The sequence below is a fragment of the Pecten maximus genome, unplaced genomic scaffold (assembly GCF_902652985.1).
Source record: "Pecten maximus unplaced genomic scaffold, xPecMax1.1, whole genome shotgun sequence".
Taxonomy (NCBI): domain Eukaryota; kingdom Metazoa; phylum Mollusca; class Bivalvia; order Pectinida; family Pectinidae; genus Pecten; species Pecten maximus.
The window spans coordinates 1-13,323 of NW_022980639.1; the positions used below are offsets into that span (position 1 = coordinate 1).

General features: G+C 34.8%; 1 protein-coding gene across 1 annotated transcript; it reads right to left on the bottom strand.

Moving 5' to 3' along the window:
* Window positions 1-3,104: 3,104 nt before the first annotated feature.
* LOC117319578 (DNA damage-binding protein 2-like) lies at window positions 3,105-11,477 on the bottom strand. The gene is made up of 10 exons (XM_033874360.1): window positions 11,394-11,477; window positions 9,940-10,360; window positions 9,356-9,547; window positions 8,017-8,165; window positions 7,252-7,351; window positions 6,577-6,754; window positions 5,793-5,935; window positions 4,826-4,990; window positions 4,250-4,295; window positions 3,105-3,647 (listed from the first exon to the last, which is right to left on the bottom strand). Exons 2-10 carry the CDS (start codon window positions 10,348-10,350, stop codon window positions 3,418-3,420), a joined length of 1,614 nt encoding a protein of 537 aa, XP_033730251.1. The 5' UTR covers window positions 10,351-10,360; window positions 11,394-11,477; the 3' UTR covers window positions 3,105-3,417.
* Between the last annotated feature and the right edge of the window lie 1,846 nt (window positions 11,478-13,323).

Here is a 13,323-nt window from a genome sequence, read left to right on the forward strand (position 1 = left end):
TGCATCATGTTTGTAATTTTGTCGAGAATAAATTTGAACAAATTGCGTGCAAGTCAGTGTGAATATTTTGTATCATTTTGTAGATATAAATGAATAATTTGTGTGTGAGAGGAAAAATGAAAGTTTTGTATCATTTTGTGGATGGAAATGAACAAGTTGTGTGTGAGAGGCAAAATACAAGTCTTGTGCATTGTATCATTATAAAAGATTATGTTTGTGAGTGGTGATATTACAGGACATTGTGGGTTGACATTCAGAAGCTAAATCAGAGATGACAGGGAGGTACATGTAGCGTTATATTGACAATGTAAAATATTGAACTGTGTGAAAAAATTAAAATATTACATGAGTGTATCATATTTTATATTTGTAAACAAAAAACAATGGTCACTGCAGATACCATGGTATTTTTGGTTACACACATATATTTATATTTTTGATAAAATTCTTGTAATTTTCCATTTTGTGTACACTTGTATATGGTTGAATATTAAACTTCTTTTTATATAAAATTTATTATCAACAAGATATACATTGTTTGAAATTGTGACCAAATATTGAACATGTATGCTGATTTATAGGGCAAGTTTATACCATATACTTTTGTAATCATACAGAGAAAATGAGATCCAACGTCCGGTGTAGGTAGATCTATACGTCCGGTAGTCTCCCTAGGATGGATTCCAAATGGAATACACGAGTCCGGTACATAAAAAGTGTGTAAACAATAAGTAAAGATGACCAGACAACATCCGCAGGAAGATCTTCAACTGGCTTAATGGTTAACCATTAAACAAGATCTTCCTACGTTATTATTTTGTAATCATAGTTTATGATATCAGTATTACCAGAGTACAAATCTGCAGAGATTTTGAGGTTTTTCAACAGAACATTTCAACTGCAGAACAGCAATTTAATTTTAGTTTAAATGGGAAAAAAAACCCCAAAAACAAACAGAATTTGAAACTGGATTATTTCATACCAAGTTTGGTAGTTTTGATAATTATGTTAAGAGCATCAATACATCACAGATAATATTTATGCAGGTGATATTTTTACTTAATAAACCAATCAATCCTGTAAAAGCCGAACAAGTAAAGCGAAAATATTCTTTTGAAAATAGCTACATTAACTAATAAGATATTGAGAGTGTTCGGGTTAAATCATGTGCAAGATGTTCTGTCCTATCAACATCCAACCAAATTAATAGGAAGATACTGCTAGCATTTTATTTAATGTAATATATGGTAATTGTGATAGAAACAGTGCAGTATTGTAAAGGGAAACAGTGCAAGTTTATGTTAGAAATAACATGTTGATTATTATATGTAAAACAGTGGTGCGAGTCATTGTTTTTATAGTGCAATAAGTTGTATATTGACTAATATATCGTGGATATTGTGATGTATTATTTATTTTGTATTGTCTATGATGTGAAATGTTGTCATGATATTTATGACCATTCCCCCAACAACGAAGTTATGCCATAGCTTGATGTGTTTTCAAGTTACTTTGTGTACATTCAACAGTATTATCACTTGGTTAGTGTAAATCTCATTTCTCCTTTACTTTAAAACATGTGTGTGTATATTCCTTAAAATAGGTATGTAGGATGAGCCTGAAGAGTGTTAAAAGGAAAAAAATTGTAAAATTGTATCTTGGAAAATTTTGTAAAGTTAGTTTTACCAGAAATGATTGATCAATGTAAAATTGTTGTTTAAATTGTGATTGTCCTTATCACATTTAAACAACTGCCATCAGATGTTAAACACACTTTAAGCTAATGCTAATAATTCCAAATTCTTAAATAAACATAGACTATTAATAGTAACTATTTTAGCGAGTTCCAGAGCCACTTGTGCATCTGTATAATTTGTGAATACACTGTATATGTAGTTGTATGTTAACTTCAGTTTTCGTTGTCAAATCATGAATTTTTTTGTCCTTTCATTTTCTACTTTTCACGTGAAATAAAGGTTGTTTTTGTAATATGTATTCTCCTTTTTTATTTCTGTTATAAATGTTTCAGTTGTATACCCACCAACAAAATGAAAAGGGAAGTAAACAACCAGTCTTAATTTTTTAAATTAACTTACGGTCATTTTTGTTAATCAATTGGATCAGAGATGTCCTTTTACAAAATAGAAATGAAGGAAGTGATCTAAAATTGCTTCCTGTCCCGAAAGAGTTATATATACACATGTATATTGTGTAATGTTGAATTTAACTGGTAGCATCTTTATGGGGTGGGGATTCAAAATTGTACAAATGATAGGGCTGACCCCTCGCGTGCCTTAAAGATGGGGCCAAAAGGGGTCAATTTGGCTACATTGATGCAAAGGACTACTTCTCTGAAACTAAGCAACGGATGTCACTCACATTTGACTGGAAGAATCGTTATTGGGTTGGGATTCAAAATTGTACAAATGGTGGGGCTGACCCCCTGGGAACATGAGGGGTGGTCTAAAAGAGGTCCACTTATCAATATTGATATTAACTTCTCTGGAACTAAACAATGTACAACATTAATATTTCAGTGGTAACATCCCTTGGTGGCTGGGATTCAAATTTATACAAATGACGGAGCGGGGCCAAAAAGGGATCGATTTGCCTATGTTGTTATAAACAACCAATTCTCTGGAAGTAAACGATGGATATCACTCATATTAAACTGGTAGCATCTCTTGGGAGTGGGGATAAAAAAAGCTACAAATGGTCTAGCTGACCCCCAGGGGGTATTTTGGCAATATTGCTATTAACGATTTATATTTTTGAAACCGTTGAGATTCTTACCCCATAACCAGATATAGCATTGCTGGGCACCAACAGATAAACACAATCCAGTTCTAAATATAGGCCCTGAGATTTTTCCCCACAACTTGGGACTTAGTTTCTTTAATATAGCTTTTAAACCATCAAGATCCCCACCCTATAACCATATACATAAGTAGAGCATTGTTGGGCAAAAAGAGATAAACACAATCATGGTGTATAAAAAGGCCCAGGGGTCTTTCCCCCTCATCTCTTGAAAAAACTTTCACAACCTCTCTTGCAAAAACTTTCACAAAGAGTGAAAATGAAAAATAATCACTTCAAACAGAGAAATGTGTAAATAACTTTTACTTTATCTGTATAATGTATTTTAAAACATGCATGATTTACAATGAGGTTAACAAATATGTTATGGACATAAAGAAGTCTCTTTCTTATGATTGTTGAACACATTCCAAGACTTCCTAACAAAGCAACTCTTGTCTCTCTCGTGATTCTGGATGTAATAATATTTTTCATGTTAATCCCAGATCCATTGTTTTTTCAAAACAGAATGTAACAGTAAAATACTCAGCACTGCTGAACTAAGCGTATATTTCAATACAGTTATGGTGTAATAACTTTAAAAGATCCCCCTAACACACCTTACAATTTATCATTTTTGCTTTTCAATTTCAACTTCATATTTTTTGTCTCTGTTTTCGATCCTTGTAATTTCTTCATTTTTTTCTCATCACTTTTGTTTCTTGGTTGCCGTGACGAATTACTCCTGGTTGAATTTGACCCCTGGTGACCTAGGCCTTTCAATGACGTCACCAATCCTTCCTGGGTCTTTGCGACTTCCTCCTTCTTCATCCACAGTAGAATGTTTACACCTGCCAATATCAAAGTTCAAAAGTATTAATTGAAGTTGATGGGTAGTATGGTAAGGTGCCCCTACAACCCTCCGTCAATCATTTTTATATGCCTGTCAAACATGACAGGAGTACCATGGTATGGAGTCATCGGTCCGTCCAGTGTAAACTTCCGTTTGTCCAGAGGTCTCCTTCATTTATTGACCGATCTCCATAAAACTCTGTATAAATGATTATCAGATATGTAGTTGTGCTTTCCGGAAAATAATTTTGATTCCATTGTATTTGCAAAGGTTATTGCCCTTTGTTTATTTCAGTGTTTGATTTTTTGGCCAGAGATCTCCTACATTTTTCGAAACTTGGTAGGCTTCTGAACATAGGTCATGGTGACCTATTGCAATAGCCTCTTTTCCGTCATCGTGTGTTAACTTTTCCATGTGAAACCGATAACTTGAGTAAATGTTAACCGAGATAGATGAAACTTGGTATGCTGTCTTATATCAACAAGATCTCGGACGAATGAATTTCTTCTAGTGAAATTTAGCGACGATCGCTTAGGGTGGCTGTTACACAGCACCTTAAAATCATTGATATATGACTTAATTATTTTAGAGTAACCTTACCCATTCCTGAGACCAACAAGTTTCCATCGTTGCTGAACTTATTCACCTAAAAAAAAAACCCACATAAAATAAAAACATGCAGGCAGTTGATGAAGTAAAAACTTTATTGAACAAAGGGCCCATAGGGCTTTTATATCCATCTGACAATCAAGCAGTGGTAATGGAAGCAATTGTGAAATTAGGATATCATCAAAATTTGACATACCATTATTTACAAGAAAGCAGCAATATTTTTTCTTTTCCAACATTTCAAATTCTTTTATATTAGTTGCATCAATGACATTTTTGAGTAATCTGCACTACTCCTAATAAATGGCAATTCCAGTGAATTATCTACCCAATGGAAAAATCCAGGTCAGTCAAACAGGTCTATCGAAAGTGATTACTGTAATCCAAAAGGTACCATATCTACTTATAGTTTCATTTTCTCCAGCAAAAATCATGCACAGAATCTTTAAGCATCTGGAGTCCTCCCATGGGATGTATATTTAACTGGTATAGCCCTAAGAATATCAATGATTGACAGAGAACACCAGGATTATTACAAAGCTGATATCAGTGACATTGGATACTTACAGAGACAATACCCGGAGCACTAGGGTCGTGTAGACTACACACGGTGTTCCCAGTGTTAGCATCAACCACATCAATGGTCCTCAGCTCTCCGGAGTGGTATCCAGGAAAATTGGGGTCAGGGTATCGTCCTACCACAGCGAGATCTTGGAGAGGGTGCCACGTTGCCTGCAGGGAATAAACTCTTTAAAGTTAAACAGAATCATACACCATTGGCCAATTAATATCCCCACACCCATCAATCATTAGTAATAAAGACTTATATTGGGCAGTTTGAGGAGTAGCAAGTTTACCTATACCTGTTACAAGTATATCAGCAATTAAGAGTGCAGACTTAAGTTACTCTCGACTATTCAAATGATAAAATCATAGAAATGTTCGTAAAGATCGAGGGGAAAATAGCCAGGGTGAATTTAATCTTTAACTCTTAATTTGCTTGCATTGTTGACAATGACATCAATTTATTTACATTTTTGTTGTTTTGATGTTTATTTTTGACTTACGTTACCCACCATTTATTGTCCCTAATGACATGTGTTGATATCGCGATTTCAATATGTAAACTATATGCATGCGGTTAATTTTCGCGATAAATCTACCTTCCTCCTCGCGTAAATTGCACCGTTTACAGTATGCCAGTTTTCAGCTCACTCCGAAAATATCTCAATTTTGACCAATCAAAAGCCTTCAAACCCCTTCAACTTAATTGTGGGAGTTGTCAGGGGCCAGTTTGTTTATCCAGACAAACTGATTTGTCTTTTTTTTCAAATGCACCATTTCAGACATAAAACTTGACACATCTAAAGATGTTTTGAAAGTCTTTCTCAAGACTAGAGATAAAATTAAACAAAATCACCAGGTCAGGACCTAGTTTACGTAACGGCTCTTGTCACAGTTTGGACCACAATGAATATGAAGTCTACCAGGGCAGGTCTCTTGGTTTTTTGGCCTTGTTTGTAAGATATTATACCTTGATGGGGGTTAAGTGTCGGAAGAATCTATGAGGATGAAGGATCGTCCTCTCCAGCCTCCAGTCAGGGGCTTGGTACACTCGTACTTGGTTTTGTTGGTCAGTGGTAAGCAAGCGACAGCCATCAGTTCTGCTGAAGTGAGCTAGACAAACATAAATATTCAGTACAAATAATAATTAATATTCATATTCATTGTAAGGGGCCATGTATCATTTCACCATTACAACAGTTTAACATTTGGTGTTTTTGGGTTTTAATACTGTTACTTCATTTTTGCTTTCATGTTTGGGCAGTTGGCACATTTTCCAAAATATTTTTATGTAGAAAATGTAGGGGTAGATGAATTATGATTCAGTTCAACAAAAATTAAATTATCATAAGAATTATACATATATAAACACGTAATTATATGTGTTGCCTGTCCCGCTTTGTCAGTATCATTTTACATGGGTAGTCAAGGATGTATTGATACTAATGAAATTGAAGGTCATATCTTAAAGTTAAACATCTTAAATCCATGAAAGGCTTTAATGCAGTAGGCTTTACAACCCATGCTACATCTATGACAGATGTTTGGATGGTCTAGCTTTGTCAGAAACGGAGCTTCACACAAAACTTTAGCATTGTTGACACTGGTGCCACAATTGCCAGAAAAGCAACGACTATGTGCCGCTTTATAAACATCCATCATAGGCGACAAATAAAAACTTTTATTCAATTTATGTCTTATGACATTAAAACTTTGAACCCATTCAACCTTTCATTTTGATGAAATATACTAACCAGAATTCACAGGACGGTCATGTTTGAGAAGGTTGAGCACACTTTTCCTGTTAGCCATCATACGGATGTCCCAGAACATGACAGTTTGGTCTGTAGAGGAGGTACACAGAAGCCATTCCTCCCGCGGTGACAATTCTATGTCGGTCACCTTGTTTTTGTGCAGTCGAAATTCAAACACCTGTTATGTAGGTACAATCATTTTAAAACTTTTCTTTCTTGCGCAGTCGAAACTCAAACACCTGTTATGTAGGTACAATCATTTTAAAACTTTTCTTTATGTAGGTACAATCATTTTAAAACTTTTCTTTCTTAAGTGTTGGCTAGAAATGGTTGCAAGATGTAAAACCCAGGGTTCAGAATTGCTGGATGGTATGTCCTTTGCAAAAAAAATTAAGATCACGAATTTTGAGAATTCTGATCACTTCATTGGGAAACATAAACGCAATTGGGAATAGAGCTAAAACTTGGACCTAAGCACAGAAAAGCACTGCCATTAATGAACAAGTGAAAGTTGAAAGTTGAAGACATCACAGAGAATTGTAGAGACCAAAAGATAACCCTGCTTGTGGTTAAAAATTGCATTGCCAATGTTTGAGGCAACCCCTTCAGGATAAGATTTTTGAGTGTCCAGAACACTGTAAAGCCTCGTTCTGACAAATTTTGGTGATGTGTTACCTTTTTCCCTTCATCAGACAGCATTTGAACGTTGCCTATGTTGTCGCCAGCCACCACTAATTTCCTGTCTTTATGTACATCCACACTGCAGTACCAGTAACTGTAAACAACAGTGGAGATATTACTTACATCTGGATCAACAGTTTATATTCCATACCTGAACTAAAGGTACGGTACACAAGTCGTTAAACCTTATAACAAAATGAAATGTTACCAAAGTTTGTGATATTAAACACAGTTTAACAAATCAAGAGACAATAAAATGTTGATAACTGAATTTGTTCATAAATATCATAAAAAAAATTGTCAACCATTAAATTATACCAAGTCTCCAATGTATATTAAAACCCAAACTCTCATTGTCAAAATTTAAATTCTAGAATGTTTCATTTCATTTCAACACATTTTTTGCTACATATAGCTGATACTAGTCAATTGGACCAAATAACAGGCAAAGCCTTTCAAATTTCCCTCGAAAGGTGAGGCACTGCAATTTTGGAATAAATCTAATTTTTATATCTTTTAATCTTTGAAATTCAAATTATATATACAATAGTTAAAGGGGGGTAACTCATTGTTAAATTCAATGTTTCACACATAACGAACAAACTGCTTTTACAGTTATTATATATTTATATATTATTAATATAATTTTATATTAACACTTCATACGCGATATTATTTCACACAGTGAATGTTGCCACTGGGTCCAGCCTTAACGGAGTTATACATTTGTAAATCAAAAGTCTTTTCAGACAAAAGTACCTGTGAGCATCCAAAGTGTCCGTCACCACCCTCGACTGTCGGCCCTCGAAGTCGTGCAACGTGACCCGACCATCTACTGCAGCGGTGAGCACCTTATCATTGTCATATGGCCAAAACTTCAACGCATTGATGATTCCTCCAGGCCCAATCTTTGTAAAATAAAAGTATTACTTAAATCAGATATAAAAATTCTTTTCTTAAAACAGGTAAAATCTATGTTTTATTTGATTATTATCTTTTAGGAAATTGACTTTTGTGTTGAATTCAGTGTATGAAAGTATATATGAAAATTCCTTAGACAATTTGTCTACAGAAAATTGAAATCCCATGGCCAAAGTCATTTTTCCATATACCCATTTTGTAAACGTGTTGTTGAAAGTAGCATATATAACGGTGTCACGTAAACACTTGCATTATCCAGTTCATATTCACTCAAATGTTTGAAGCAAATAGCATGCTGTTCTTGGCAAAAACACCTCGATTGTAAGCTCTGATTTCATATGATCATTTGTCAGAAAATATTGGAATGTTGTTTACATGAATTGTAATGTATGTCAGGACTTTTCATAGCCAAACGGCCAACACTTAGAAATTTTACATAGACCGACCAGGTTTTCTATAGCCTCGATCTATCGGACCACACTGTGAATTACTTTATAGATACAAAATTACGTTTCCTAATTACATATAAATTAATTTCATATTGCTATGTCAGAATTAGATAATAATCCTAAGTAATCTTTCTATGATGAAGATACTCCTTTCCTCATGTATGCAAATTAAAAGCAATGAAGGTGAAGCTTGATTATGCCTAGTCGTGGTTGATTAATTTTGTAGCATACCGTATATAATAGAGTTGTAGCAAACAACAATTAGCACCAGATTATGGCTCAATGTTGGTTGACACAATTTTGAAAGTACGTATTTAAATTTTATCAGCACAAGACTTTAGTTCCACCAATACAGGGCTCAAATCGGATATTTTTAACAGTTGACCAATTTGACTACCAAGGCATACAATCTAAGCGCCAATTGGAAAAGTAAGTCGCCCGGCTAAGTTGTCTTACATTAAAACAAAAAATCTTATAATTCTTTAGTTCATGCAGTGTAACATCTCTCTGTAAACTTTTCAATTGTGAATGTCATTTTAGAATTGACTGCAACCTTTGAAAGATTAACCAAATTGCGAATTTACACCATTTTTTAGTGGCCATGCAGGCGCCTAATAGGTCAACTGGTCGCAAATGGTGAATTTAAGGTGCCATGATCACCACTAACATAGGCGCCACTTTGAGCCCTGCAATATCAATAAAACATGAATATAACAATTAATTTTTACCCCTTGAATGAATTTCTCATTGTTAAATTGTTGCGTGTCCCACAACATAATGTCTCCTCCCTTCGATCCTATGGCTACCACATGTGGTTTGGTAGGGTGCCACTCCATGGCCGTAACACGTCGGTCAAACGGGCTGGCAGTCCGACAGAGCTGCATGTCCGAAATCTGACTGACCACTGGGCTGGTCAAACTCTGGAAGAAAGAATTGTTTAACATTTCAAAACTTTAATTTAGTCCAGTATCAAAATAACTTTAAAGTTTGTTTACTGGGTTTAATTTCTTGTCATGACAATTTCTATAAACAGCCAAGTAATTTTGTGTCAGGTTGTTATAAATTTCCTTGTAAAGCCTAGATAGGATTGTCTTTTGATAGACACTGGACATCAGTTTTCTATCAAAATGTCAAACATTTTACACTTGCGTACTAGTGTTGATGCAGGTCAACAGGAAACTCAGCGAAAGTTAGATGGCTTTTGTTGATGCATACAGTTTACACCTTAATTTTTTTCATTGTTTATCAATTATGTAACCAATATCATGAGTCATAATATCGAGTGAAGCTTAACTCTTACAGACACACAAACCTGTGTTAATGTCTGGGTACATCTGGTTCCCCAGGTATACTGTTGGAGACAATGGACAATGTTCTTGCTCCGGTATACCATTGGTGTAAAAACCGTACAAAGTTTTAGACCATGGCGTCTAGGTTTGAAATCAAACAATATGTCATTTCCTTTTTCAAACAGCCGACTTTTTTCGCAATCAATACTACTATTCTTTTTATTTGAGTTGGAAAGTGTGTTTTCTGTTTGATCTGGATCACTTGTTGCTTCTTGTAGGACATTTTTTCTCTGATCAAGATTGGTTGAGGTCTGTGATTTCTTCATCCGTTTTGAAAGACGTTTAGCATATGTCTCTGACTGTAAGTCGGCAATGTTTTCGTTCCCATCAACAACCCTTTCCTTCTGTGACCGGAGTCTCCTTTTGGAAGCCATTACTTTTGTTCTGTAAAGGAAAAGACAAGGATATACCACCTATATAGCAGTCATTATCAAATGCCAACACATTACATGCAACTTTTTACCTAAAATACTGAAAAAATATTCAAAGGGAAATAACTGCAGCCAGGTACTTACAAATGCTTCAAATTAATTAATTTCATGCAAGTTTGAATTCAATCACTCAATACACTAATAATATAATTGTATCTATGAATTTCTGGACTTTTCTTGTACTGTACAATTGATTTGTCATCATACAATGTACATGTACCGTACTATTTATTTTTCATAATCAAAAATATCAAACCATGATATATAGTGCTATGATATCGCTACATGTATGCGTATTTAATGTACAATGCAAAAATAATCTAAATACTGTAAACACTGAATACATGTTGCAGTCTGTCTGCGATCGCTGATCGTTCAATCTGTCCATGAAAATTTTCAAAGTCTGGTGTACATGTTGAATTATAATTATATATGGTACACTAATAGCTGATAAGTATTTTCTATTGAGATCTGTGCCAAAAAATCTAGGGAGTGATATAATTATTTAATTCTTGAATCATGCATAATTATTAAAACAAATATGACAATAGTTTTGTTCAGTAAACTATCATGCATAAGTCTTAAGTGGCAGGAGTCTTTTGTACTCCATTACTGCCAAACAATACTGGTGAATTTTAACTGGCACCTGCATGCATCGACCTTAAAATTAATGTGAATATTATAAGTCATTAATCGAATACAGGCGCCTGTGCATGAAGTGAAAGTAAAGTTATCACGGAACAAGCAAATGTCCCTTAAAATCAGGAAAATTAACCAGGCTCTTGGCTTCGTTTCGATTTCCCTGGGCACGGTACCAACCTAGCACAGTAACAGATCTAACATAACTAGCCATAAGGCATAAGCGGAATTTCTAGACTCGTAATAACGCAGGGATTTTAAACTTGCACACAATTCACAAAATAATCTGATACCATTTCGTGGATTAATATCCAATCAATCGTTATTTTTCACTCGTTTATACTTACAAGAGTTTATAACGAATATTCTGTCGACAGAGTGTTCAATGTTTACTACGCTGTCCACATGTCAATGTTATGAAACTTTCGCGGGATGTGCACGGAATCATGGGTAATATGGAATTCGGAGCACCTCTCCTCCGTCTATCGGTTTCGAAGAAAACAACGAGAAAATCCCGAATGTCATCTCTGATGAAAAGCTTTGTCAACTTGCATTTCTGAGGATCGTTAAAACGTTTGTTTACATATTTTACCAAAGCTGATCATGGTTATTTCTATGAAACTGATGATTATGAAAATGCTATTTTGTATTTTGATTTCTGATTTGGTGAACCAAATTAAACCCTGGAGTGGAGATTTGATCATCACACTGTATATAGATTCTAGCTGTGGGTTTTTTTTTGTTTTATTTTTGTGTGTTTGTGTTTTTTGTTCCCCGACAGTACGTCGTACTGTGAGCAAAAAAAAAAAAAAAATACACGTAAAAAGGGGAACATACTCAAAATTGGCTTAGTGGTAAACTGGACTAATTTGAAATTTAGAGTGACAGTTTGGTTAATCCGAGGAAGTTGGAGTTGTCTCTCTTCACGTGCGAAGGCCTACATATAAGTCTGTACAGATAAAGTAAGTACTGTACAGGAACACACTTTAAATTGTTTCACTTGGTGCGTTGTCAAAAAGCCCTGTTACGATTCCTCATTTGTTATAAAGCTTCATTTCATATCTATTCAGACACTTTTGAAAATTATATTCAAGATCAGGTCATGAGTATTTTTTACAGAACGGCTATGATTTTTGGCTAGGAAAGTAGACAATGCATGGATATTTTTACAAAATTATTCTTATATCCTTTAAACAACAATGGATTGCATGTTTATTTACGTTTCACGACAGCTAAGTCCATATGAAGACGGTAATGTTACCGGTATAGTGTCGTCACACTGAAATGTCATACTCTCATACATGACACCATACACGGTCTGGAATGGATAAAGGGGTTCATTGAGTGCCTGTCCTTACTGAAAATAGTTATGAAACAAGTGCTTTTATCTTTTCTAAAAAAAAAAAAACAACAACAAAAAAATAAAAAAATAAAATAAAAAAAAAATGTATCTGTAACAACAACGACGACGACGACGACGACGACGACGATAATAACACAGCATGTAAGTGTGAGAGTGTGTCTGTATGTTTTGTGCGGATGCCTTTGTCATACATGTCTATTGTTTCATATGTGAAAAATCGTCGAAAAATAAAAAAAAAATATACAAAAAAATATATATAAAAAAAACAAAACAAAAACAAAATACAAAACAAAATACAAAACAAAATACAAAACAAGCCCATATATCTCATAACACTACAACAGCCACGCAATAACCTTTCCAATGAAACCTACAGAACAAGACTTGTGATTGTCAATGGAATATCATTGCCGGAATCTCAACCTTAACAGTGATGCGTAGAGAACGACAACTCTAAACTATCTTTGTTTTGTTTAACGTCCTATTAACCGCCAGGTTCATTTAAGGACGTGCCAGGTTTTGGAGGTGGAGGAAAGCCGGAGTACCCAGAGAAAATCCACCGGCCTACGGCCAGTACCTGGCAACTGCCCCACGTATATCCAATTCTATGTACATCTTGATATAGAATGTATTGGTTAACATGTATTTGCTTTATCGAATGATATTATACCGTTTTGCTCTGTCGTTGGTTCTATGATTAGTTAGTACATATCTTCGATCCCACTTGTCCCATGTCGTCCCTTCTCCGCCATCGTCTGGGAAAGAAATAAAGGAGGAATATGATTTATATTGGGAGATACAGATAATTGAATTGTTGATGGACGACAACCAATGACCATTATACTATGGGGTCAGATGGAGTACATATTGGGCTGACTTTATGCACAGAATATTATCGACACCCTTAGTCCATG

Excerpts from the sequence above, each read along its gene's own strand:
- LOC117319578 (XM_033874360.1), bottom strand. The coding sequence starts at position 10,350 with ATGGCTTCCAAAAGGAGACTCCGGTCACAGAAGGAAAGGGTTGTTGAT. Across the intron at positions 6,755-7,251 it reads TGTCTGATGAAGGGAAAAAG|GTGTTTGAATTTCGACTGCA; the intron begins GTAACACATCAC and ends CCTACATAACAG. Across the intron at positions 3,648-4,249 it reads CTTGTTGGTCTCAGGAATGG|GTGTAAACATTCTACTGTGG; the intron begins GTAAGGTTACTC and ends TGATATTGGCAG.